The 27,423-nt window shown below is 40.3% G+C and overlaps 1 protein-coding gene across 5 annotated transcripts in view; it reads left to right on the forward strand.

The window, feature by feature from the left end:
- The window catches only part of LOC127413044 (tubby protein homolog), a 132,829-nt gene that overhangs the window by 87,037 nt on the left and 18,369 nt on the right, over positions 1 to 27,423 (forward strand). For 3 of the 5 annotated variants that reach the window (XM_051649908.1, XM_051649986.1, XM_051650139.1), the window contains exons 3-6: positions 8,647 to 8,809; positions 14,580 to 14,714; positions 23,679 to 23,855; positions 24,674 to 24,795. In XM_051649908.1, coding sequence (XP_051505868.1) covers positions 8,647 to 8,809; positions 14,580 to 14,714; positions 23,679 to 23,855; positions 24,674 to 24,795 — 597 coding nt within the window. The remainder of the gene's footprint in view (positions 1 to 8,646; positions 8,810 to 14,579; positions 14,715 to 23,678; positions 23,856 to 24,673; positions 24,796 to 27,423) is intronic. The other 2 variants (XM_051650222.1, XM_051650056.1) reach the window with 2 other exon arrangements.

Below are 27,423 nucleotides of genomic sequence, written 5' to 3' on the forward strand. Positions count from 1 at the left end.
GCCAAGGCATCGCACATCTCACATCTAATAATTTTCTCACAAGACCCATCCACACATATTCCCTTCAATAGCGTTTTAAATTCTGGCCAATTAGTTCCCAAAATTAGTGGATGGGTGAAGCGGGAATTAACCTCGGCCTCCACTCTATGCTTTTGCCCCCACAGGATAATGGTGAATATCCCCATGCACACACCTCACCTTTACCCTTTTACCTGTGCCCAAAGCCTCGTCTTGAATCAAACATTGCGAATTTGGTGATGGCTTCGGCGGGACATTCCCATGTTTCCTGGGTACCGGGGTAGTCTGTGAAAAGTGGGCAGAGAGAGAGAGAGTGGGAGGGCTCTTCCGCCCTCGGTTATGCCGACATATGGTCTTCAGCCAATTGGACGGCCTCCTCCGGTGATGCAGGGCAGTGGCACTGGACCCACTCCACTGTTCCTTTCGGCAAACGACGAATACGTTTTTCCAGCACCACTAGGTCGATGATTCCCTCAGCGTCGCAGTCCTCAGCCAGCAGCCACTTCTGGCAGGCGTCTCGGAGCTGTTGATCGAAGGCAAATAGGTGACCACGCGTGTCCAGTTTCATCGATTGAAACTGTTGTCATTGCTGTTCGGGCTGCTGCCGACCCACTGCAAGATGGTCTTCTTCAGATCATCATATACCAGGATACTCGCCACCGATTGTTTTTGCGCCGCGAACTGGGCTTCCCCGGACAGGGGTGGGATGAGTCTGGCTGCCTGCTGGGATGGGGGCCACCTCCAAATCTCAGCTGTGCACTCGAATAAGTCCAAGAATGCCTCCGGGTCATCTTCAGTGACTGGAGGCATTGGGGAAGCGGTGTCCGGGGTTGCGGCCGGGCTTTCTCCTGGTGTAGTAAGTTCTGAATCGCCCGCCAGTCCTCTGGGGTTACCTGTATGCTGGGTTGGAAATCTCAAGGATTAATAGTGGTGTTTTCCTTATTACATCACGTGTTGTTCTGAAAGCAAAAAGAAACTGAATGTAGACTGCCATCCATGCAGCTTGACTGAAGCAAAGCCGGCGCGTTTTTTCATGTGGTCAACAGAATGCTGCCAGCTCGTGATGCACGAATGGTTTGCACGCGCTGCATGAGTCTGTTGGGTATACTGCAGTCTCGTCACATTTGAACTTTTTGTTTAGCCTTCCATTCAGCTCATGAAAACACTGCGTGATCATGAGGAAGGATTACATCAAGATGTAGATTGGAATGCAGGTGCAGAATTTATATAAATAAAATAATCTACTTCTCTCTCTCCGTTGCTGGCGTGCCATTGATTACCCCTCTGTGTGCCAATGCTGGCATGCGTGCCATAGGTTGTTGACCCCTGCTCTGGGCAATATATATATATTTAAAAATCACCGGAATTGAGCAATCTGGTAGCAACAGTGTCACGGAAAATCTTGCGAGTGTGCATGGACCGTCGGATTTCTTAGCGATGGACACCAGTTGGGACTGTTATGCACGAGGTTGAAGCGCATTCTGTTCTGTGGGTTGTTGGGTATTTTATTGTTGCATCAATGTTGGATAGTGGTCTATATAATTTAGCCATGGGTACAGACTTTTTCTTTGCATGTCAATATGTCACACTTTAATATACGTAAAATGTTTCTCTCCACATAGAATGTTAATGGGCTGGGGCACCCTATAAAAAGAAGGAAGGTGGTATCTGGACCTGGTTACTAAACTATACCATTAAGTTTAGTATAAAATAAGAACATTTTATGTCACATTCACTTCAGTGAACATTTCTCAATTTAATTCAGGGAGAAATATGAAAAAGGTGTCATAAATCATTTAAATTAAAATGACCTGAAATTATACAATTATAACCAGTAGATTGCTTTTTATAGATCTTATCAAAAGTTCTGCATTTGGATATATATTTAGACATTATCAAAGACATTAAAACAATCACTATTTTTGTCAAAGTTTAGCATTTTTGGGGGGTTTGAGGTTTTTTGAAGTGTTACATTTAGATTACAAACCATGGTGTTACAAAGAGAATAGAGTAAAATTTTTGTTACCTATCATTTATTTCAAACATCCCAATTCAATAAACCAGTAGAAAAAATTAATAAAAAGTGTCAATAAAACCAACAGCAATAAACAGAAATGAACAGGAATGAACAGTAGTAATTAATTTTGTGCACAAACATAAGACTTAGAATAAACATTTGCTCCCACCCCTAAGCGTAAACTTTCTCACAGTGGAAAAAAAATATCTAAATCTCAGCTTTTGGTCTGTGTGTGCGTGTTTGTCTGCGTGTGTATGTGGGCAGGTTTAAGTGGTTTACAAGGACACTTTTTTAGGTTACAAACTGGTAATTACAAGGGTATTATGCTATAAATGTGGTTTATGAGGACATTTCTAGTGTCCCCATAATTCAAATCGCTTAAAAAAACATACTAAACGATGTTTTATTGAAAATGTAAAAATGCAGAAAGTTTTTTATGAGGGTAGGGTTAGGGTTTGGGGATAGAATCTATCATTTGTACAGTATAAAAATCATTATGTCTATGGAGAGTCCTTATAATGATAGCTGCAGCTACACGTGTGTGTCTGTGTGTGTGTGTGTGTGACTGTGTGTGTTGGTGTTTGTGCATGTGTGTAAGTATGCTTGGTGTGTGCTAAGTATTATTGCCTCACCCTTTCATTTGTGTGTGTGTGTGTGTGTGTGTGTGTGTGTCTGTGTGTGCGTGTTGGTGTGCATGCATGTGTGTAAGCATGCTTGATGTGTGCTAAGTATTATTGCCTCACCTTTTCATTTATGTGTGTGTGTGTGTGTGTGTGTGTGTGTGTGTGTTCTCTGTTCTGGATGTGTTATGGTCTCACCCCTTCATTTCTGTGTGTGTTCTGCATAGTGGCTGATTTTATTTGACAAATTGTATAAGAAATGCTCTCTTTTATAGTCTCACCTTTTCATTCCTGTGTATGATGTGTATGTGTGGGTGTGTGTGTGTGTGTGAGCATGTGCGTTACGCATTGTGGATTTGTTATAGTATCACCCCTTAATTTCTGTGTGTGTGTGTGTGTGTGTGTGTGTGTGTGTGTGTGTGTTCTGCATTGTGGCTGATTTGTTCATTGTGGCTGGTCAAATTTGAGTTTTATTGTCACACCACTACACAACCTCAATCCAGCCCATTGTGTGTGTGTGTGTGTGTGTGTGTGTGTGTGTGTGTGTGTATGGATAGCATATGTAGAAAAAGTCACCAAATCTCATGCCACTGAGATGAAGGAAACCATGTTTTTTAAGGAAGCAAATTTCAAAGGGGATAATTTTTGACCCCAAAGCTACATAAGGGTTAATGGATCCAGTCCTTGATAGTGATGCAAAGGTGTGTAGACCCTTTAGAGCAATGTTGACCCTACAGAGGATGTGTAAAAATCTTGGTCTTACAGACATTTGGAGACTTCTGAATCCATCTGGGAGAGACCACACCTTTTTTCATCAGTTCATAAGATTTACTCTATAATAGATTCACTAAGTCACTTATTCCATCTGCCACTGACTGCTCAATTGGGAATATTTTTGTTTCAGATCATGCTTTGGTGTGTTTAGATACGTTGCCGCATATAGAGAAAAGATCATATATATTGATGGCACTTCAATACATCCCTTCTACAGGACCCAGCATTTCAACAAATGTTAAAGACAGAAGTCAATGTTTATGTAGAAACCAATTGGTCCTGAGTGTCCTCTGTAGGCATTGCATGGGAGGTGCTTAAGGCAGTTCTTAGGGGTGGATCATACAAGATGCCTCATTCATTAAAAGATCAAAGCACAGGAATTCATAGAATTGGAAAAATGCTAAAACAGAGCTGAAGCACCGAATGTCATCCAATGGTCTTAGAGAGTTGACTCAGCTAAAGTATAGGTACAGTACTATTTTGTAACAGAAGGTAGAGTTTTGGTTATTCAGGGCAAGACAGACATACTTTGAGTCGGGTGACAAGGCAAGGAAACCTCTTGCCAAATACATAAAACAGAGAGAGTTTTTTCCACCATTCCTTCAGTGAAGTCTTCTGGAGGCACTATATTAACTTCTGCCACATATATTAATAAAGCCTTTAAAAAAATATATAACTCCACGTCTGTGTCTACCGAAAAGTATATTAGCAACTTCGTAGAGCCACTAGAACTCCCTAAATTGAAGAGTGATCAAAAATACTTTCTTGACTCAGATATTACTTTGGAGGCATTTGTTGAGGTAATTAAAGCCTTGCCAACAGGTAAGGCACTGGGGCCAGATGGTTTTGCCACATACATTTTTAGATCTTATGTCACAGAACTGGCTCCACTTATGTTAGAAGTTTACACAGAGTCATTAAAGAAAGGTGAACTACCACCAACCATGAAGCAAGCCCTGATCAGTCTCATTCTTAAAAAAGATAAAGACCCAAATGAATGTAAATGTTATCATCCAATTTCCCTGATCCAGTTATATGTAAAAAAAAAAATTCTAAACTTCTGGCTAATCGATTAAGCAGAGTAATTACTAGACATCTATTAGACACATAGTTCATGTAGGGTTTATTCATGGTCGTAGTTCTTCTGATAATATTAGACGTTTTATAAATATTATGTGGTCAGTAGTGAATGATCAGACCCTGATCGCTGCCATCTCACTTGACGACAAGAAGGCGTTTGATAGGGTGGAACGGGACTAGCATTTTAAGATTTTGGAAATTTACAGGTTTGGGAACACTTTTATTGGGTGGATTAAGTTACTTTATAAACAACCGTTAGTGGCAGTGCAAACTAATGGATTAATTTCAGATTCTCTTTTTCTTGGTAGGGGAACCGGGCAAGGCTGTCCTCTCTCCCCTTTATTGTTCTGTTCTACCCTGGTACCATTAGCAGCTGCAATAGGAAAAGAGGATGATTTTCCTGGCATTGTAGCAGGAGGTGTGGTGCATAAACTTCTACTTTACGCAGATGATATATTATTATTTGTCTCCGACCCTGGTAGATCTATGCCTAGCCTCCACAAAATTATTAATAATTTCTCCAAATTTTCAGGATACAGGGTGAATTGGTCCTAATCGGAAAATCTTGCTCTGACAGCATATTTCCAACCTGGCGCCTTTCAGTGGTCCAAGCAAGGCATTAGGTATTTAGGTAATTTATTTCCAGCAAATTTGAGAGATGTAGTTAGAGTTAATTTTGACCCATTAATGAAATGGTTCTCGTGTGATGTGGATGGGTGGGCTTCACTACATTTGTCTATAAGAGGGAAGGTCATAATTGTTATAGAAACGAATTGTATCCACAAATTCAATTATCTACTACAGTCTCACCAACAGTATATGAATATGGTAAACAATTTGATAGAATATCTAAGTCTTTTATTTGGAATGGTAAATAACCTCGGCTGCATTTCAATAAGTTACATAGACCAACTGACAAAGGAGGTTTAGGCCTCCCCAACATTTTGTTTTATTACTATGCTTTTAGTCTCAGACATCTGGCCCATTGGTCTCTTCCACCTGAGAGCCCTTCCCTGGTACTACATTGAACAAGCGGTCCTTGCCCCAATTTCACCATTGCAAAGTGTTTCTATCAAATTGCCTAGAGAAGTGAAAATGCACCCCATTATTTCACACTTACATTCAGTGTGGACAACGTTTTCCCATATGCTCAATTTTGAAACTTACCTAAATGTTTCCTCAAGCATGTGGATGAACCCCAAACTGTGTATTAACAAGTCCCCCTTTTGCTGGAAAGAATGGATCGAGAGGGGTGTTGCTACACTTGGTGACCTTTATGAAAATGGAGCTTTGAGATCATTTGAAAATATAACACAGCAATTTGGAATTTCTAGGTCTCAATTTTCCAGGTACTTACAGTTGCGCCATCTATTTTGTACTATTTTTGGTGGTAGTACACAGCCCCCTAAAGCTGCAGACACCCTCTGTATGGTGCTCACGGCCTTTGGAAAGGGAAATCATGCCATGCTCCAAATCACTAAGATAACATTTTTTCCCCATTCTGATGGTTGATGTGAACATTAACTGAAGCTCCTGACCTGTATCTGCATGATATTATGCACTGCTGCCACACAATTGGCTGATTAGATAATCGCATGGATGGTTGTTGGTGCCAGATGGGCTGGTTTGAGTATTTCTGTAACTGCTGATCTCCTGGGATTTTCACACACAGTCTCTAGAATTTACTAAAACAAATGTTGTACAAAAACAAAAAACATCCAGTGAGGGGCAGTTCTCTGGATGGAAATGCCTTGTTGATGAGAGAAATCAATGGTGAATGGCCAGACTGCTTCAAACTGACAAAGTCTATGGTAACTCAGATAACCGCTCTGTACAATTGTGGTGAGAAGAATATCAACACAGAATGCTAATCTGAGATGCGGGTTGGCGCAATTTTGGGGGCATGAGGGGGACCTACACAATATTAGGCAGATGGTTTTAATGTTCTGTCCGATCGGTGTATGAACAGCCTTCCAATAATGTCTGTATTGAATTGCTTATTTTCTTAAAGATTTAAAAAGATTAATCACTCATCTAAACTCTAAAGTCCAGAGTGGGCTTTTATGGTGCATGTGTACCATTTAATATGCTCACAAGTGGTCCTGATAAGTATACTAATTTTAGAATACTTTTAAATGTATATTGTTCACATTTTATGAAATAAGCACAACTATTTTTTTATGAATTTTTAGATTCAGACCTCAAAGGGTAACCAATTAAAGAATTGTGGATTAAACTAAAACAATATGGAATACAGCTAAATAAATATACTAATTATTAACTAAAAATAAAATTATTTGACATTTTTCAGCATCCATTCAACAATACCAAATGTAACTCATCAGTCTAAACAAGTTGTTTTTCTTTCTTCACAAATCTGCACTCTCTCCCTCACTCTCTGAAATAGGGTCTTCTCATCAACTCCATATTTTATTGCCAATGTAGCAAGCTTGAGAGATTCCTTTTAATTTTCTTCCCCAGGATGCCCATATTGTCCCTACAATGAAAATGAAAATGTACGTGGTTTAAGTTCATGAATTAAAAGAGTGTCTTCTGAGCACAGTCAGTAAATGTTATTTTATATGAGGTTCAAGTTGTTCTTATCTTAGTGGGCTTAATAAGAACAATGGGGGTCAATGGCACATTCTTGTGACAGTATAAAACATCTACATTTCATGTGAAACAAATAATTTTTCACATCCTTCTGGTCCTTTCTATATTCCAAAACAAAACAACATGTGGGCTTCTATGGTGCATGGGCTTAATAGGATCACTTCCCCTATAGTCATTGATTGTAGTTTGTCTTCATACTGGGGCTTCTAAATTGGAAGCAATACATCAGTTATTTCATCGCAGTTACATTCAGGGCTCCAGACTAAAAACAATTACTTAGGAGCCATTGGCTCCTAAACTGAAACATTAAGGAGCCAAATGGCTGTTATTAGTTGCCAAATCATATTATTTCTCGATTTAGATTGTTGTTCAGAAACAAGATAAAAAGAAAAAGAAAAGAAAGACAGCTGATATCCCATTAATTGGAGGTTTAATAAACAGTATATATAGTTGAGAAGATAAGTTTGCATTCCCTTTTGTCTCATAAATGTTCACACCCCTTTCAGAATTTATACAAATATAACAGATAAAATATTTTTTTTATTTAGTATTGCTCTTCAGAATCTACATTACAGATAATTACATAAAGTATTGTATGCATATAGTAGTTTGTTGTCTTCTTGAGCATCAATGATTGTTTGCACCTTGTGTTTTAGTTGTGTACAAGTCCCTCAATTGTCCTAAGTGTCAAAAGCTTGATTGTATATACTGTATATACAGGTGTGTGTGTGTGTGTGTGTGCATAAAAATAAGAATTAAACTGTTTTAAAATATTGCCTTATTCTATATACCGGATGGCCCCACACACAGAGACTTCAAGGGTACAAATTGAATTAAATTCCAGATGCAGTTTATTGTGCTGCTCCAATCTCAATCAATAATTACCAGAAGAAAATAAAGTGGTACACTATATGGGACTTTTAATTATAAAGAACCACAAAATACACATGGGACTACTATTTTTAAATGTCTGCATTCCCAGATGTGAGCTCAGTGACAGCTGATTTGCTGAGAAATTGAATCTGATTCAAACTGCTTACCTGAGCTCCTGAGTTGAAACTCTCAGTTCTTTTCGGGTAATTCATGAAAAAGACCCTGTTCAAAAGAGTCATTTGTTCTCTCGTGCTGGGTTTGTTGTTGCGTGCAGCCAGCGAGCTCATCACAACAGAAAGGGTGAAAAGCGGCGCGAGACACACTGGTTGTGTGCGCTCTAAAGATGTATTCAATAACTCAAAAGATAATATCTGATGAAACCGCATATGAATGCACACAACCCGCCTGCCGACAATGGCAACTAGATTTTAAATTATTGTCGCATTCAATTAATTTTGGTCGCATTTGCGACCATTTTAGTCGCAGTCTGGAGCCCTGTACATTACTATACTATAAAATATATTTTGCATAGGATATCATATATAACAGTAAGCACAACCCAAATGTCTAATCTGCAATGAAATACTGCAATGTCTAGCCAATAAATAGTAATACGGTATATTCTGTGTGGCTGTTAATGTCTGTTTGCAGCGAGCTCTGCTGGAACAAAAGCAGAAAAAGAAGCGTCAGGAGCCATTGATGGTGCAGTCTAATCTGGACGGGCGATCTAGAGTCCGTAGGACCCGGCAGTCAGAGGAGCAGGCACCACTCGTGGAGAGCTACCTCAGTGGCAACAGCAGCACCATCTACCACGGTACAAAATGCAGTTCAAAGACAGATGGCATGATTTTCCTTTAACAATGTTCCTGCCTCAGGCTTCCCCATTTTACCCATGTCCTAAGCTCAACTCTACTAGCAGATGCAGTAAAGCTGGTTTTTGATTAATTCCAAATGGAACCCTCTAAAATCCCAGAAATGACCAGAGAGACGCAGGCTTCACATTCACTCTCAAGGGCACGAGGCATTATTTCAAGCTGTCACTGCACTGACATGCCAATATCGACCCAAGCTGCTCAAACAGAGAAGCTCACAAAGGCCAGTGATTGAAAATGGAAATGCTTGCTTGCTGATTGTTCGGCAAATAATGCTGCCATTCTTCCTGCTGCCAGCAGTACTGGCTTGAGTTACTCTATTGATCTCTGTCCCAGACTACACACTGTTAGATAAACCCTTCCTACAGTGTCACTGCAGACTTCAATCATCTATACTAAGACCTTGGACAGTGTCAGGGGTCCTTCCTCTGAGCCACGAGAAGCTTTATTTTAGCAGATTCGTGAGCAAGCATCCTATTTATGCAGCATTATCCTGCCATATTTCTGTTTAGAATTTGGTTAAGCTCTACACAATGAAATTGTGTGTTCTGCTGATGATGGCAGAATAACATAGGCAATAAGAAACCATTGTTTGTGTTATAGATGTACATCAGTGATGGGCAGTAGCTTCGCTACAGATAGCAAAGCTATTAGCTTAACTACATTTTGAATAGTGAGATGGTAGCTTCGCTAGTTTTTAATCAAGTAGCTTTTCAGTAGCGAAGCTATATTTTTGATTAGGTAGCGGCTAAGCTAAGCCGCTACATCATGCATGCACCTGGTGTTTACTATTGCCAGTTTTGAATCCGAACTAAAGATGTAAGACTCAAAAGAATCACTCATCTGAGTCGGTTCTTTACAAAAAATTGGTCAAACGTGATAGCAAAGCAGTCTGAATCGGTTCGCGATTCAATCCGAATGACTCAGAAAGCTCACGCACGCGCTGCTGAATCATTTGGTGCATGCTCTCACTTGGCAACACGCTCACGGAATATTTTAAAATATGGAAAATAAAGATAACGCTTGTTGCAGTGGATCTACAATCAAAGGATACCAAACCTGCAAATGCGTCCTGTCGTTTGCCAGTGATGAAGAAGGTCTTTATTAAGTTCAACACGTGTGCAGCTTGCAAGCGACTACTTTAGGTAAAGACATTTTACCACCAAAAGAGTATCAAAACATTCAGTAGCCTACACGAAAACACATCAAAAAGTACCATGTCATTACCAAGTTTTTTTGACATGTTGCATTACTTGGTGGCACCATGTTAAGGCAACAGTATATGAATATGGTAATCATATATCAAATTACAATGGTAGTACCATGGTATTCTTTGAAGTACTTTGAAGCACCATATAAATACAAATTGGTACATTAATATGGTAATTGTATCTCAAAGTACCATGGTATTACCATCTGATACCATCAGATATCACATTGTTATTGCCCAGATGTGCTCACACACACAAGAAATTTGGCCTCTGTCCATAAGCTTCTAGTACAGAAATACAACAGCAAGACACAGAATTACAGGATAAGATTAATAGTTTGTGTACGAAAGGAAAGGAAATTATGTTCAAATGGGTATGGGTTTGTAGAGGTAGTAGTATAAATATGATAAATAAAATGTAAAAATAGTGATTTTTCATTTTGAACACATGGGTTTGTATAGGTAGCATGTATTAATGTGAATTTACATGTTTTTTTTTTACATGCACATACATTTCATATTGCACCATACTGTATACATGTATACTGTATTGCACTATACTGTACTATACTGTACCATGGCTTAGATAAGCATCATGTGAAGTCTTTTAGATGCTTTGTCTGTGACAGTATGCTCTGTGCATCTGGTTGAAAAAAAAAGTAGCTTAAATGTAGCAAGCTACTTTTGGCCTGTAGCTTGTAGTGTAACTTGCTACTTTCTCTTAAGTGTAGCTTTTAGCTTAGCTTAACAAAATATTTTGTTGGGCAGATAGTAGCTTAGCTTGCTACATTTTTAGAGTAGCTTGCCCAACACTGATGTACATTAAGGTCTTTAACACAGCTTGATCCATATGCTCTGTACCATGAGGTCAGAGTATATATTTTACAATATAAACTTTATTTATTTATTTATTTATTTTTTTTTATCGTATTTTACGATTTTTTTTCTCCCTTTCTCTTCTCTTTTAATCCTGACACAGTTTTAGTGCCCATTACCATGCATGGTAAAGTGCTTTATTTGTGGATGCTTAAACATATACCTCTTTCTCAATCAGTCACATGCTGCCAGTTACCTCAGGAAGTAATTTTGACTCATCCCTCAGTTTGTAAAAATAAAAAACCTCATGTATACTGTAATGTACTTGGTAAAAATTTTAAAATAGATACTGGATCACTAAATACCCGAGGTATGCAATTAAGGGTTAAACCCTCTAGAATGGCTTGCCCCATTAACTACATATAAGTGTATCTCTGAAAATGTATTTTTCATTAATGGATGAGTCAAAATTTCCTTTTTTGTGGTAACTGACAGCATGCCACAGATGCAATTAACAGAGCTTAACTTCTATTAAACCTGGAATATTCATTTAATTACATCTGACCACACATAATTTTGATAAGATAAATCATCATTCAGTTGATACTGATTTTGTAATCTACACTGTTTGCATGTTATAATTGTGTTTATGAAAGAGAGGAATGTCTGTTGATGCTTGCAGTACACACTATTATGAATAATTTACAGTTTCCCTCAATGTTGTGCTCTCACATCAAAGAGAGAGTACCTTTGGCTGTAATCCACTCTGAGCTTCACTCAAATAGATGTAAAACTCTAGTAACTGGTCATTACATTTGTGCATGCTGTTTCATTCTTTGAACATTGCATTTGTCAGCCTTAATGGATATTTTCAATGTGTTAGTCTCTCAAAACATGACTTAAAAGAAATTATGATCTCTGAGGTTTCTTTCCATAATCAAACCATTGATAATTTTCCCCTTACTCTTCACGCTTTTCGTTTCATACCTTTCAATTTTAGTGATGGTGTAGCTATGGACAAGTTTCAAACAGACAGAGATATGTCAAAGTACAGACACTCTGTCTGCACATGTAAGAGTGTGTTGACTCTGAGGAATTCTCACAGATCTGTTTCTTACAGAAAGCACAGCAGTCTTGAAGGACAGTTAAAAAAAACAGTCTGTGAGAAGGAATGAATTTTGCTTCAAAGCTTTGATTTCACAGTTGCTCTGACAGCCCCTGAATCCACTTCAATTAATATTGCATTGAGGGGTGCATGGAAATAAAGGGTTGTTTTGTTTTGTGCTTGCAACCATCTCATGGGTGAGCACTGAATTTTTTCACCTGACAACTGGGATAGTTAGTTTACCCAAAAATGCAAATTCTGTCATCATTTACTTACCCTCATGTTGTCCCAAACCCATTTGACTTTCTCTTCTCCTAAAAACACAAAAGGAGATTAGCCTCTGTGCACCATTCACTTTCTTTGCATCTTTTTCAATACAATGAAGCGAATGGTGACCTGGCACAGAGCTGCTTGGACATTCTGAGATATATATATATATATATATATATATATATATATATATATATATATATATATGTGTGTATATATATATGTGTATATGTTGGGCCTCATGTATTCAGATAGAAGACAAAGGCAGGCCTAACACAGTCGTAAAACCTAACTGAGGCCCACATACAAAGTCATAAATCTTACTGATAAAAACCACGCAAAATCAAACAAAGGGAGTCCAAAACAGACTACAAATCCCATGAAGCCTTGCTCACTAAAGGATTGAACTCTCAACTCCTATTGGATGAGTTATACAACAGAACGCCCCTCAACCATGACGTCATCGGGAGTAGAAATATCTCTGAGATGCTTCCGGGATTTGCTTCCAGCAACTTTGCTCGCCGTGTGTAGACGCAGCTCATCGCTGCTCTCAGGTGTAGCCTCGTGGCACAAGGAAGTAACATCCGACTTGAAACTATGAACATAAAATCTCCATCTCGCTGGACGAGTTGAGATTACTCTGTGTTCCACCAAACACCCTAATGGATCCGAAGGAGACCGCTGAGCAATCCGCATCTTCATCCGTTTGCCTGCAGAAGTGAAGAGAAAAGATTTCTCTTCCCTCTTCAATCAAGTTGACGTCGCTGATTTCTCCACCAGCCCACCGAGAATCAGCAGCCCTACCGCCTGCCGACAGAGCGAGGAAACGGCCTTCCTTCATCACCCGAGCCTCGAGGAACCGAGTCAGAGTCAAACGACAGATGAACACACATTCTAGCTGCATCCTCATGCGATTCAAGTAAGAGGTTTACATCTGGGCAGAGATTGAATATTATAGTGTGTTATTTTTGTGTATCAAGGTTATTGCTTGTACAGTTTACGGACCGCCGAGTCCACTCATTGCTGCTAATAATACTCAAGGTATTAATGTAATGTACTATTATCATGAATGAGATCTGCTGTGTTGTAGTCCAACCACATTGGACTGTTGTGTATTTCCGCCATCGCGGGTGAGACCGGCAAACTGAACTTATCCATTAAAGAACCAAAGACTGCGGGACGGTTTACGAACGGGCAGATGGTAAACGGGCAGATGCCATTTACAGGCTTCTCTCCGCCCACATTCGTGGCCATATTCTCTGGCCGGAAATCTCGCGTGACGTACTCTCCACGAGAGTCACGTCCGCCATTTTGTGCGCGTTACACCTCACACACACACACACACACACACATTCACACACACCTACCTTCCTCTCATGTGTTATAGGCTTATTTTGGTTACCAGATCTAATCATGTCACTGTTTAGTTTGTAGTTGTAAGTCGGAAATTTATTGACTGCATTGTATTGATTATTAATTGATATTACTGCATAAATAAACTTTGTTATATTTCAAAGAGAAGTGTTTTGGTTTGTTTTGAATACACCTGAGTCAAATGCTGACAGGGGATGTCAGTGCTCGGATTCAAGCCTTCATTGTTTCTTTTCGAAAACTGATATTCTTTGGATGTCGATTTTCCTAAGAGAACAATCTAATATTGAGACTGTTATACTATCTGGTTATTAGTCCCTGATTCCAGGGTGGTGCCCCGGCGATATTAATCCTCATTAATATTCTATTGATTTTTAATAATTGATAATTCTCTTTGATGATTGTTGAATTTGAAGGATCAATAAGCTAGCATTAATTTTAATCAATGTTTCATTGATGTTAATAATGAATGATTATCTTTGATAATTGTTGATTTAAAGGATTAAAAAAAAGCTAACATTGATTCTCATCAATGTTCTATTGATTTTAATAATTTATTATTGTCTTATATAATTATTATAATATTCCTGGATAATTATTAATTATTGCTAATAACCAAACCCGCTCTTGAACGTGGCGCACTACCTCTCAGGTGACATTTCACCCCACGCACCTTGTAGCACTTGCCATAGATGTGGCTGTCTTGTCGGGCACTTCTCACGCACCTTACAGTCTTGCTGATCCCACAAAAGCTCAATGGGGTTAAGATCCATAACACTCCATATACTGTAAGCTGTGTATCTGCTTTGTGAGGACTATGTCTTTGCTAACTCTCTTTCTTCTCATAAATTTTAACCGTTTTCTTCATTTTCCTCTTGTTTTTTATTTTTATTTTATTCTATCACACTATCTGCTTTTTGTCCCTGGCCTCCTCATTTAGTACAAGAAGCGGAGCAGGAGGACGTTAAAGCTGTAGCAGAGGTTCAGGCCCCTCGCTCGGCTAAAAAAACCAAGCAGCCTACCTCCACTCCTCAGACTGGCAGCGCCAAGAAGGAGAAAAAGGGCAAGAACAAAGGTCAGCTGAGCAGCCTGTTAACAGTCAGGCCCAGCATGTGCACGAAAATCTGTGTGTTTGTGTGTGTTCGTGTGAAGGATGTTTGTGTCATCCAGTAATTCAGTTTGTGTTATGATCAGCATTACCTATTCTATATAGGAGAGAAGAGTACAAATGTTCACATGAGTCATTTGGCCATGACAGACTGGAAACAATTTAAAGCAATGCCGATAGGCAGTTTTGTCCTCGGCTCAGGTTATTCAGTATGCGTATATGAATATTTGCATGTATGTATATGTATGTGTTTATTCATTTTCCTTTTTCATTCTTTTCACATGGATTTCTTTACATTTGTCCATCTTTGTTGCCACCAATACTGCTCCTTTGCTTTGCACATTAAAGTTGTGCACCATGGCTTTTATCAGCTGACATGTAAGGGCACAGTGCCATCAGCATTTTTATTTCTTTTTTCCTGACAGTGCTGCTGAATTGTTATTGTTTGGCATTGCCTTAAATATGAAATTTCTCTTATCCCAGTTTTTTTTAAGTAAGCTATATGTAGGTTTGTTTCCCTGAAAAATTTAGGTCTGTGGCTCTGTGGTGCTGTCAAAACATTGCTCTGTTTGTTTCAGACCCAGCAACATTTGCCTAACCAAAGTTATGAGTTTGCAGTCAAACTACCAACTAATGGCAGATTGGAAAAGTATTCAGAAAACCTTTTTTTTTTTTTTTTTTTTTTTAATGATTAAAAAAAAAGTTTAGTGATACAAATGGTGTGAAATTCAAACTTCAGCTTTAAAGGAATATTCCGGGTTGTGGCATAATATTGATTACCACGAAAAATTTATTTTGACTTACAAAAAAATCTAGAGTTCTGGCAAATTAGCTGCAAACTTGCAACTAATTTGCCACTCGTTATTTTCACATGCAAATGAGCTTGTGAATCACCGCAAATGTTTGCCAGAAATTTGCAGCTCATCTCCAGTAGTGGTGAACCTGCAGCAAACCTCTGGCAACAATGGACAATTTGCCGCAAAGCTTAGGGTGACCATATTCTGGTTTTCTAAAAAGAATACACCTTTTTCCCCAAAAAATAATAGGGTTCAAAACAGTGTTACTATGAATGCAAACTTTAATACAGTGAAAAAGACACTCTATTAGCATAACAAATATATATAAATAAATAAAAATTTACAACATACTTTTGAATGTCCATGTACTAAAATAAAATATTTGATGCCATGAGTGTACCTTTATTTACTATTACTATTATTTTGAATGGCCATGGAAAATGAAATAATGTGATAACAATTTTACCTGGTCGCAAAAAGTAGTACGTTAATTTACCTGATGAACTTTCACCTTGCTGACCCTTTATGCTTCACAGAGCTAATGTGTGCTTCTAAATCACTTGCACCTATATTAGCAACTGACACATAAGTGCCAGCTTTACATGTCATACATTCTGCTTCCCACGGATTTCGACCTAGACGAAAGCATGGGAATCTTTTGTAAATTTGCACTTTCGTTTGGGCATTGTTTCCACTCAGCTGTCATTTGCTGCTACTGTCTAGCAACTGTTTGATGCCGAACACAACAGCACTTCACGAGTTCGCAGAGAGATTGACAGGCAGAAATTTGGCCAATAGTTGCTGCAAGCCTCTTATAATCGACCAATTGGTGTGCGAGAAGGCGAGACTTACAAAGAGGGGTTAAAGCAATGCAAATGTGTGCGCTCACACAATGAAGTATTAGACCAGATGCACATTATAATGCAACTAAAGCCGAATCCCGGACATTTTCGCAAATTTTAAAATCCCGGCCGGACGCTTTTTTAAGGTCCGAAAAAGAGGACATGTCCGGGAAAAAGAGGAGGTATGGTCACCTTAGCTCATTTACATGTGAAAATTATCAGTGGCGAATTTGCTGCACGTTTGCAGTGAACGCTTGGTTTTTGTAAGTGAATAGTGGGCAATTTTTTTGGTTAAAATACTCACTTTTTCAAATGTATAGCCACAAGACGTAAACAATATGTGTGTAAATGATTTTAGTGTGATAAAATCGCTTACTAACCTATTCTGTGTAAAGTTATAGCCAATTTTACAACTTCGTTGTCAACAAACCCTAAAATGACTGTAAATATGACTATTTATACAACTTTATGGCTCAAATAACACATTAGTTTTAATAGAAGAATTAATGCAAGTGTTTTATAAAATTATAAGCTTCACATTTCTGCATTTAAACCTCCAAACATTGTCCCTATTCACTTCCATTGTAAGTGCCTCACTATAACCTCGATTTTTGCTTTTTTAAAGAAAACAAGCGGAGTCAAAATTAACTTTTGTGGTAATCAACATTATGTCACAAATGCTCTCGACTGAGCTTAACTTGGTTTTGCTCTTTTCCAGATGCATACCCTTTTATGTGAGACATTGCAAGTATAAGCAAAATGAGCTTTTTCCACGAAACAAAACAAATATGAAGTAGGGATGTGCACAATAACCATGTGTAATATCCCATTTGCACAAGGGTCTACGAATGGTTATTCGGTTAACTTGACACAGTGTCTAATAAATGCGGCAGTCCTGTGCTAGACGCTGAAAAAGAAAAAGTGAGATGCAGCGCAATGGTCAAAGAAGAGCGTCCAGCACGAGTTTAGATAGAAAAACTATTGGAAAAACAGTGCAGACTCATGTAAAAACATGTGTGAACAGCCCCTAACTCACCCTATTCTTTTTTTTATTTGCATTGAACAATATAATACACAATAATACACATAATATAAACACAGTAGAAGACAAACAAAGCTTCATAGCTTGAATAATCAGCTTGCCCTATTCTTAAAAAACAGACCCAAACCTGGCCCAAATTCCGACTGTTTGTTGGGTGCCGGTGGGTTTGGATTGGGTTGAAGACCTCTATTGCATGTGTAAAAAAAATAAAAAAAATAAAATAAAATTATAGTGATTTTGGTATTTGAAAAAAGGTGCGTCGAACGGTGAACCGAAAAACAGCTATTTGTGCACATCCCTAATATGAACACTATGAAATCAAAACTCTCACTGGAGTCAAACAGCAGCTACTGCAATTTGCCATCTCTCATGTGGTGTGTTTGCTTAAGCTACTGCACCACAGCTACATAACTCTTTACCATGTCTCTGTATTCTCCATACAGTGTTTTTGAATTTCATTTCCCTAGTGTGTTGAGGATTTTCAATGCTTTTCCCACCGCTGACAGCATGGCACATGGCGTTAATGAACAAGTCCCTTGAGAGAGATCAAACCGCTGCACCATTGCCAATCCTTTCTCAAAGATAAAACCCCCTCTAATACTGCTCAAACGAACAGCTGCTCTCCGCCTGTCAAGAGTAGTGCTGAAAAAACTTAATGAAGCCTTCATCAGTAAAAGGCATATACATTTATGAATTACAGAATGTCAGCTTCTCTGTGACTGTAATGCCCTGGCTGTTAGACACATAAAGCTCAATCAGTCAAGCTGTGGCAGTAGTAGTGATGCGTTTAGGTCAAGGTCAGCACCAGTATGATTCACACAAGGGAGCTTGTGGATTTCTTGATGGGCACACATTTTTATTTGCTTTTCATTAAACACTTTGTCTTTTACTGAAGGAATGAGTTTAGGTGGCATAGCTGACAAGGCTGCAAACTAACCTGCGATTCAACAGAGTAAAGCCAAGAAAATAGTTACTGTTCCAGATTGCTTGGTGTAAGAGGTCAACCCACAGAAGTGCCTTCTTGCTTATTTACTGAAGTTTTGAACTTCCTTCAGGCAAAGACTTGGGCAGTCTCAAGCGACAATTCGTGTGCGCATACACAGCGTGTCTGTGTGAGTGAGAGCCAAGCTTATGTTGTTCTGTGAGTATTATTTCAACATATCTGCACCTTGTTATGTTGTTTTGGGGCTGGTTTTACCCATCTGCTGTAACGGTGGCATTTTTCTGTTTGTTTCATAAGACAATAAACGAAACACAACAAAAATATGTATGTATGTTACATGGGGGCTATCGTTTTGCTTATTACTTCATGAAACATAAACGGAATATAGGAAATAGCACATCGTTACTTACATCGCAGCATTGTGATTAAAACAAGTCCAAGCATAACCTAAAGCAGCACATTTAATAAGTTACAGTTGAAGTCAGAATTTACATACCCTTAGGTTGAAGTCATTAAAACTCATTTTTTAACCACTCCACAGATTTCATATTAGAAAACTATAGTTTTGGTTGTTTAGGACATCTATTTTGTGTAATTTTTCCAACAATTGTTTACAGACAGATTGTTTCACTTTTAAATGACTATATCACAATTCCAGTGGGTCAGAAGTTTACATACACTAAGTTAACTGTGCCTTTAAACAGCTTGGAAAATTCCAGAAAATGATGTCAAGCCTTTAGACAATTAGCCAATTACGAAGAACCCGCGGGGTTCTCTGTGCACCGAGTGGACAGAGCGAAAGACCTCTCAAGTAAAAGCAGAGGTGGTGGTGTATGTTTTATGATCAACAAATCCTGGTGTGATCAGAGGAACGTACATTCTATCAAGTCTTTCTGCTCTCCTGATCTGGAATTTCTCATGCTTCTGTGTCGACCATTCTGGCTACCGAGGGAATTCACAGCGGTCATTATCACTGCTGTGTACATCCCGCCACAAGCCGACACAGACCGGTCACTCAAGGATCTGTATGGGATTATAAGTGAGCAGGAAACCGCGCACCCTGAGGCCACGTTCATTGTGACCGGGGACTTTAATAAAGCCAGTTTAAAATCAGTCTCGCCAAAATACCACTAGCACATTAGTTTCAACACACGAGGGCACCGGGTTTTGGACCATTGCTACTCTCCCTTCCGGGATGGCTACAAATCCCTCCCCCGCCCACCATTTGGCAAATCGGACCACTCTTCCATTCTGCTTCTGCCCGCTTACAGGCAGAAACTGAAACAGGAAGCACCCACCCTCAGAACGATCCAGTGCTGGTCGGACCAATCAGATTCTACGCTACAAGACTGTTTTGATCACATGGACTGGGAGATGTTCCGGTCTGCCTCTGATGACGACATCGAGCTTTACGCTGATAACGTAATGTGTTTCATCAAAAAGTGCGTGGAGGATGTGGTTCCGACCAGAACAATACGGATCTATCCGAATCAGATACCATGGATAAATAACGATGTTCGCGTGGCACTTAATGTGCGGACCTCCGCTTTTAATTCCTGGAACGCGGAGGAGCATAAACAAGCCAGTTATGCCCTCTGAAAAACTATCAGAACCGCAAAACGCCAGTACAGGAGCAAGACTGAAGGACAGTTTAACACCACCAACTCTAGAAGCATGTGGCAGGGAATTAACATCATCACGGACTTTAAAGGGAATAAAAACGCCGCCATGAACACCGCTGCCTCTCTCCCGGATGAGCTAAATATTTTTATGCTCGTTTCGAGGGAAATAACACCGCCCTCGCGGAGAGAGCTCTCGCGGCTGAAGCTACAGAGGTTAGTTCACTCTCCGTCTCTGTAGCGGATGTAACCCGATCCTTCCGACGGGTGAATATCCGCAAAGCCGTGGGCCCAGACGGCATTCCGGGCTGCGTCATCAGAGCATGCGCAAACCGGCTGGCTGGTGTTTTTACGGACATTTTCAACCTTTCCCTCTCTTTGTCTGTAGTCCCCACATGCTTTAAAACATCCACCATTGTGCCTGTTCCAAAGCAATCAAAAATATCTTGCTTAAATGACTGGCGTCCTGTTGCTCTGACTCCCATCATCAGCAAATGCTTTGAGAGACTAATCAGAGATTACATCTGCTCTGTGCTGCCTCTCTCTCTTTACCTGTTGCAGTTTGCTTACCGCAACAACCGCTCCACTGATGATGCCATTGCATCCACAATACACACTGCTCTCTCCCACCTGGAAAAAAAAGAACACTTATGTGAGAATGCTGTTTGTAGACTACAGCTCAGCATTCAACACCATACTGCCCTCCAAGCTAGATGAGAAACTCAGGGCTCTGGGCTTAAACAGCTCGCTGTGCAGCTGGATCCTGGACTTCCTGTCAAGCAGACGCCAGGTGGTTAGAATAGGCAGCAACATCTCCTCATCACTGACCCTCAACACTGGAGCCCCACAGGGCTGTGTTCTCATCCCACTACTGTATTCCTTGTACACACATGACTGTGTGGCAACACATAGCTCCAATGCCATCATTAAGTTTGCTGATGACACGACGGTGGTAGGTCTGATCACTGACAATGATGAAACAGCCTACAGAGAGGAGGTGCACACTCTGACACACTGGTGTCAGGAGCACAACCTCTCCCTCAACGTCAGTAAGACAAAGGAGCTTGTGGTGGACTTCAGAAGAAAAGACAGAGAACATAGTCCCATCACCATCAATGGAGCACCAGTGGAGAGAGTCAGCAGCTTCAAGTTCCTGGGTGTCCACATCACTGAGGAACTCACATGGGCCATCCACACTGAAGTCGTTGTGAAGAAGGCTCATCAGCACCTCTTCTTCCTGAGGCGGCTGAGGAAGTTTGGAATGAACCGCCACATCCTCACACGGTTCTACACCTGCACTGTAGAGAGCATCCTGACTGGCTGCATCTCCGCCTGGTACGGCAATAGCACCGCCCACAACCGCAAAGCAATGCAAAGGGTGGTGCGAACTGCCAGACACATCATTGGAGGTGAGCTTCCCTCCCTCCAGGAAATATATACAAGGCGGTGTGTGAAAAAAGCTCGGAGGATCATCAGAGACTCCAGCCACCCGAGCCATGGGCTGTTCTCACTGCTACCATCAGGCAGGCGATATCGCAGCATCAGGACCCGCACCAGCCGACTCCATGACAGCTTCTTCCCCCAAGCAATCAGATTTCTGAACTCTTGATCTCCCACGATCAAAATACATCAGCACTGCACTTTATTACCCTTACTCTTATATCTCACACCAGACTGTCATAAATTATAGTATTATTATATTATATTCTCTCTTAACAACTGACTATCAACCGACAGCCTGAATGTCAATACAGTACAATACTGTACATTCTATATATACTACTATATATACTTTTTTATATATTTTTATTTTTTATTTTTATTGAATAATGTGTATCTATATAGTGTGTATTGTATACTGTACAGTGTATGTTATTATTTGTATATTGTTGAGTGTAATTATGTGTATAACAGATGATTAAATTGTGTTGTGTTAATTTGATGTTATTGTAAATTGGTATATGTCTCATCACTGTCACGACTGCTATATTGATCGGAACTGCACCCAAGAATTTCACACACCAATGCATTTGTGTATATGGTTGTGTGACAATAAAGTGATTTGATTTGATTTGACCCACTGGGAATGTGATGAAAGAAATCAAATCTGAAAATTATTCTGACATTTCACATTCTTAAAATAAAGTAGTGATCCTAACTGACCTAAGACAGGGAATGTTTTCTACTGTTAAATGTTAGGAATTGTGAAAAACTGAGTTTAAATGTAGGCTACGGTGTATGTAAACTTCTGACTTCAACTGTATACAGTGGAACTGTCACAGATGAGCGCTGTAGCAAGCGTCTGTGAATGAGACGTGCATAAGCACAAGCACGCACATTCATAACACACACAAACCACTGCTGCACACGCAGTCTGGCTGCAGGGGTTGTGTCGAAGTCTGTTCCCCCTATGTTTCCCCTTTGTCGAAGTCTGTTCCCCCTGTGTTTCCCCTTTGTCGAAGTCTGTCCCCCCTGTGTTTAATGTTTAACGGCGCTACGGGGAACACTAACCGGGGAAACATAGGGGGAACAGACATAACACCGGCACTAATAAGGATGTCTTTTTAAAATGTCTAATTTATATTTTAAAACATTAATGGTTAGGTTCAGGCAAAAGTTTTATGTTAAGGAGGTATGTTTAAAACTTCCATCTAAAATTCACCTTAAAACCTTGTCTGAATACGACAATTTTACTTGCTTTTGGTGCCCCCAGCTGGACATTTCACTGGAAAACTTCAGCCAGATATGTTATACAGCACTTAAATTTTGAATTGCGAACATGTTGTCATATTCACGTAAATTTCATGAGATCAGGCTGTTTTTTTTTCCATTGACCATCCAACAGATGTGTGACTCATAAATGATGGTATCAAATGAAACTAATGCTTTGAAAGAATAAGCTGATACAAGCAGCTTGTTCATGCCATGAAAACCCTACAGGGTGAACCATGTGTCCTGACTGTTTCTTCTCTCCACACATTGATAGATTGATCAATATTCTCTGTACCATATTTGTTCTCCCTCTGGCTCTTCTGAAAATGACTCATCTTGTTAAGGCCACTCTTGGAAGCAGCCCCAGCAAAGCTCACTTTAACTACAATAACAGTCATAGTCTAAATGCAATACTGATTATTATGCAATCACGGCCACTAATGCCTCTCACCCTTCTATTCAGAGATATTTCTCTGACACTGTGCTTCAGAGGAGACTCGGGAGGGGGGAGAGTGATGTTACTATGGGTCTCTGCAGCTATAATGACTTGTTTGGGCCTGGATGGATGAATGGATAGGAGATGTAATCTAGGGAGTTGCATGTTCCAGTGCTTGGCTGGGACACAAAGGACAGCATGTTCTCCCCCAGTGATGGTGACTTATTGGATGAAATAATACCCAGGCTGACATTAGAGCATTTATAAATAGATGAGAAGCAAACTACTGAAATCCCAGGGGCACTTAAAAGCATCACATGCAAAGTTCACCAAGAGTGTTATATACTTTGTTAAGCTATGTGTTATCACAAGGTTCAGAGCACAATTCTGGATCCATTCTTCATGCATTCAATATTTAAATGTCTGTTTCCATACTTTCATGATGTCTTCTCATAACACCATTATTTTCTGACACCAAAGTGGACATAGAGGTTGATATACTGGAGTTAATGGTGTCACTGTGTTGTGGTGGTACCATAGGGATTGATGGGCCCGCTGCCTACCAGGATGAGGGTCAGGAGCTGGGCAACCAGATTCAGATCCTGACAGTGGGCCACTCACCTGCCCAGGAGAGCGAGGCAGAGGGCCAGGGTGAGGCAGTGGGCAGCACACAGTCACAGGGCAAACAGGACCTACGGGTCACCATGCTGAAGAAAGGTACAACAGTAATGATCCTCAGAGTAAATTGAGTGGAGAGAGAGACAGATGGAGAGGCTTCTACGATCAAGATTAATTCATGCAGATTTGCAGGTTGTCTCTGCAGATACCATGTTTACCCTAACTTGAGTATAACTGTTCACCTAACATGAAATAACATCATGTTCCTGTAATATCATCAGCTGGCAACTAACACTATGAAATTTACCTACTCGCTGTTGAAATAAGATTCAATGTCTGCCTCTCTCTCCTCCCTCTGTGACATATTTGGATCAGCTCATGTATTTACTGTCTGCATGATTTGTTAGAACACCTCCGGGATGTGTCGATCTAGACTGTGGACAATACCTTTGTCCTTTACATTGCTTTTCTGCTAATATGCTGAACAAATAAGGAGCTGTTCAGACCAAGCGTTGAGTCGCGTTCAAACAGTTGAAGTTCTTGTAACTTGACTCAGAGTCTAAAAAAACATGCCGCTCCTGCCTGAGACAAGGCACAATGGTCAAAGATGTCCATCTAGTGCATGCTTACATAGAAAAACTAATGAAATACAGTGCAGAAGGATGTAAAAATGCATTCGGTGTGAACTGCCCCTAAGAGTGAGGAGCTTTTTTTTTTTTTTTTTAAATGTTCTACATTTGTTGATTCGGCTGAATATAACACCATATGCTCTTTAGGCATCGTAGTGCAGTTATTTGCAGTGTTGTTTGCACTGCATAATGCCTCATGTTTGCTTTATGCCTTCTGCTGTTCTCTCCTTGTGTTCAGCTATTAACACGCTATTTAATTAGCACCTCAATATGTTTTCTTGTTCAAAGGCATCTCGAGTAGCATGAACTTCGATGAGGAGGAGGATGAAGATGATTTGGTCAGCTCAAGCTCATCTCAGCTTAATAGCAACACTAGACCTGGCTCTGCCACCAGCAAAAAGTCCAGCAAGGTAGACAGCAATCTACTGTGCTCAATTTCTCTTCTGATTTAGAGGCTGTGGTTCACTTTTCATTTTCTCACACTGTGACGAATAGATACAGTCGGCAAGGAGGCTCAAAAACCTTTAATAAAGCACAACAGTCTGATTTTGGATGTAAAAATCCCATAATTTTTTCCCATAGGGGAATTTACTTATTTTTAATGATGACTTATATTAAATAAAACCTTTATAGACAGACCTACCATGAGCTCTGATGTTGTATGAGAGTATGCGTATGTTGATGGTATATGCTTTTTTTATGCTATTAGTCGGCGTTATTTCAACTTAAAATAAAATCATGTTTAACAGCAGAATTTCTGGTGAAGACCAACACTACCCATGATCCTGAAGGGAAACAAACCACCAATCAAAGAATCCTGGCAAACAAACTGCAGCAGATAAGCTCTATAGTGACCACCCACTCCCATGATGCACAATGAATGACGCAATAGACTTTTCTAATGGAACAGGATGACACATTCCTGCCTTATTCGGCAGCATAAATATAGCAAACATTTTAATATTTTCAATTAAAAATTTTAATTGCTAGGTTCTACTTTTGTAAGGGTGCTAGGTGCAGCGCAACACACAATAACCATGCGCAACATTGAGGGAGCACTAATTATAAGCCCAATTGTCATGCAAGCGAAAAGTGCAAGTGGGCATGGGTGGGAGTGTTGCGCTATCTGTGGGTGTATGCTTGCTAACTGTGAGTGTACTGTACATTAACGAAGTGGCGCAAAGCACAGTTTGCTATTTTCCTGAGAAATAGGTCATTGTGGTAAGATGTTTCAGAAGCACCTCTATTCTAAACTCTAAACTCAGTTCCTGCATTTCGAGATTCTACCAGCAGGTGGTAATATAGTTCATCCAAACTCTGAAAATAGATTTGAACATCAAATTATGTCCCTGACTGTCACTGTTGTAGCTGCTTTATGAAATAAAAATGTATGAGATTTTAAGTTCATGGTATATATTTTAATTATTATAATTATAATTCTGTTTATATTTACAATTGTATTACAGTTGTATTTGTATTAATATTTTTTCACCAGTTGTCATAGAGTCATTTTTAAGTCACTGCAAAAGAGGCTGATGGAAGAAGTTGGAGAGGGTAAAATATTTGGATTTTACGGGAGGTGGTTATATAGGTGTGACAGATCACTTATATTCTTCTGAAGGAGGAAGCGAGAGCTGGTGAAACAATATAACATAAGTTTTATTCACACTTCTTTTTATAACTCAAAGTTCACACGTGGTTTGCATTTCAGCAGTAACACATGCACACAGGTCCGGTTTGCTTTTCAGCAGTGAGACACACACAGCTTCATGCATCTCTCTCTCTCTTCTCTGGCAGTTTGGATTGCCCTTTTATCCCTCTCCAGCTCTCACTGCAACACAAAATATCCTTACCGTTCTTCCTCTCCCGGCCTCGCTTTCCATAGATGTTGTTTGGCCACGCCCCCATCACCACATACCCCCATCGCCCGAGTCAGTCTGGGGAGCCATCCAGCCTGTCACTTAATCCGCAACAGCCATCTGCGCCCCGGCCTTTGGACCACCTCGAACTTAAAAGTCTGGAGAGCTAGATACCAACGGGTGATCTGCACGATGGAGCCACTGGAGCATGGCGTGGTCCGAACAGAGGGTGAAAGCGTGCCCTAACAGATAGTACTGGAGGGTGAGGACCGCCCACTTGATGGCCAAACATTTCTTCTCTGTTGTGCTGTACTTAGTCTTCCTCAGCGAGAGCTTACGACTAATGTATAGCATGGGGCACTCCTCCCCCACCACCATCTGGGACAGTACCACTCCCACCCCCCTGTCCATCTGCAAGATAAAAGGGAGAGAGAAATCAGCAGAGTGCAATAACGGCCACCCACAAAGTGCAGCTTTCACCCGCGTGAACGCCTGCTGACATGGCTCCGTCCACTGGACCGGATCTGGTGCCCCCTTTTTAGTCAGATCAGTCAGCAGGCTGGTGACGGTCGAATAATTAGGCACAATCCTATGATAATAGCCAGCCAGCCCCAGGAATTTTCACCTCCTTTTTGGTCTTAGGTCTCGGGCAGGCTTCAATCGCTGTGGTTTTATCAATTTGGGGCCACACCTGCCCATGACCCAAGTGGAAGCCCAAATACCGTACTTCCACCCGCCCAATTGCGCAATTCTTTGGGTTTACCGTGAGTTCCGCTCGTCTCAACGACCTCAGGACAGCCCTCAGATGCTGCAGGTGCTGCTGCCAATCATTACTGTAAATAATTATATCATCCAGATAGGCAGCAGTGTATGCAGTGTGCGGTCTAAGTATTTGGTCCATGAGCAGCTGAAATGTAGCCGGGGCCCCAAACAAACCGAACGGAAGCACCATGAATTGGTGTAATCCGAACGATGTGGAAAATGCCGTCTTTTCACCAGACATGGGAGTTCAGGATCTGCCAATATCCCTTTGTTAAATCCAGTGTAGAATAAAAGTGAGCCGTGCCTAACCGATCGAGCAACGACTTTTCTATAATCCACAAAGAACCGGACTGAACAGTCACTCTTCGGAACCAAAACCACTGGGCTGGTCCAGTCACTGTGTGGTTCTTCTATTAC

The sequence above is a fragment of the Myxocyprinus asiaticus genome, chromosome 1 (genome assembly GCF_019703515.2).
Source record: "Myxocyprinus asiaticus isolate MX2 ecotype Aquarium Trade chromosome 1, UBuf_Myxa_2, whole genome shotgun sequence".
Lineage (NCBI taxonomy): Eukaryota > Metazoa > Chordata > Actinopteri > Cypriniformes > Catostomidae > Myxocyprinus > Myxocyprinus asiaticus.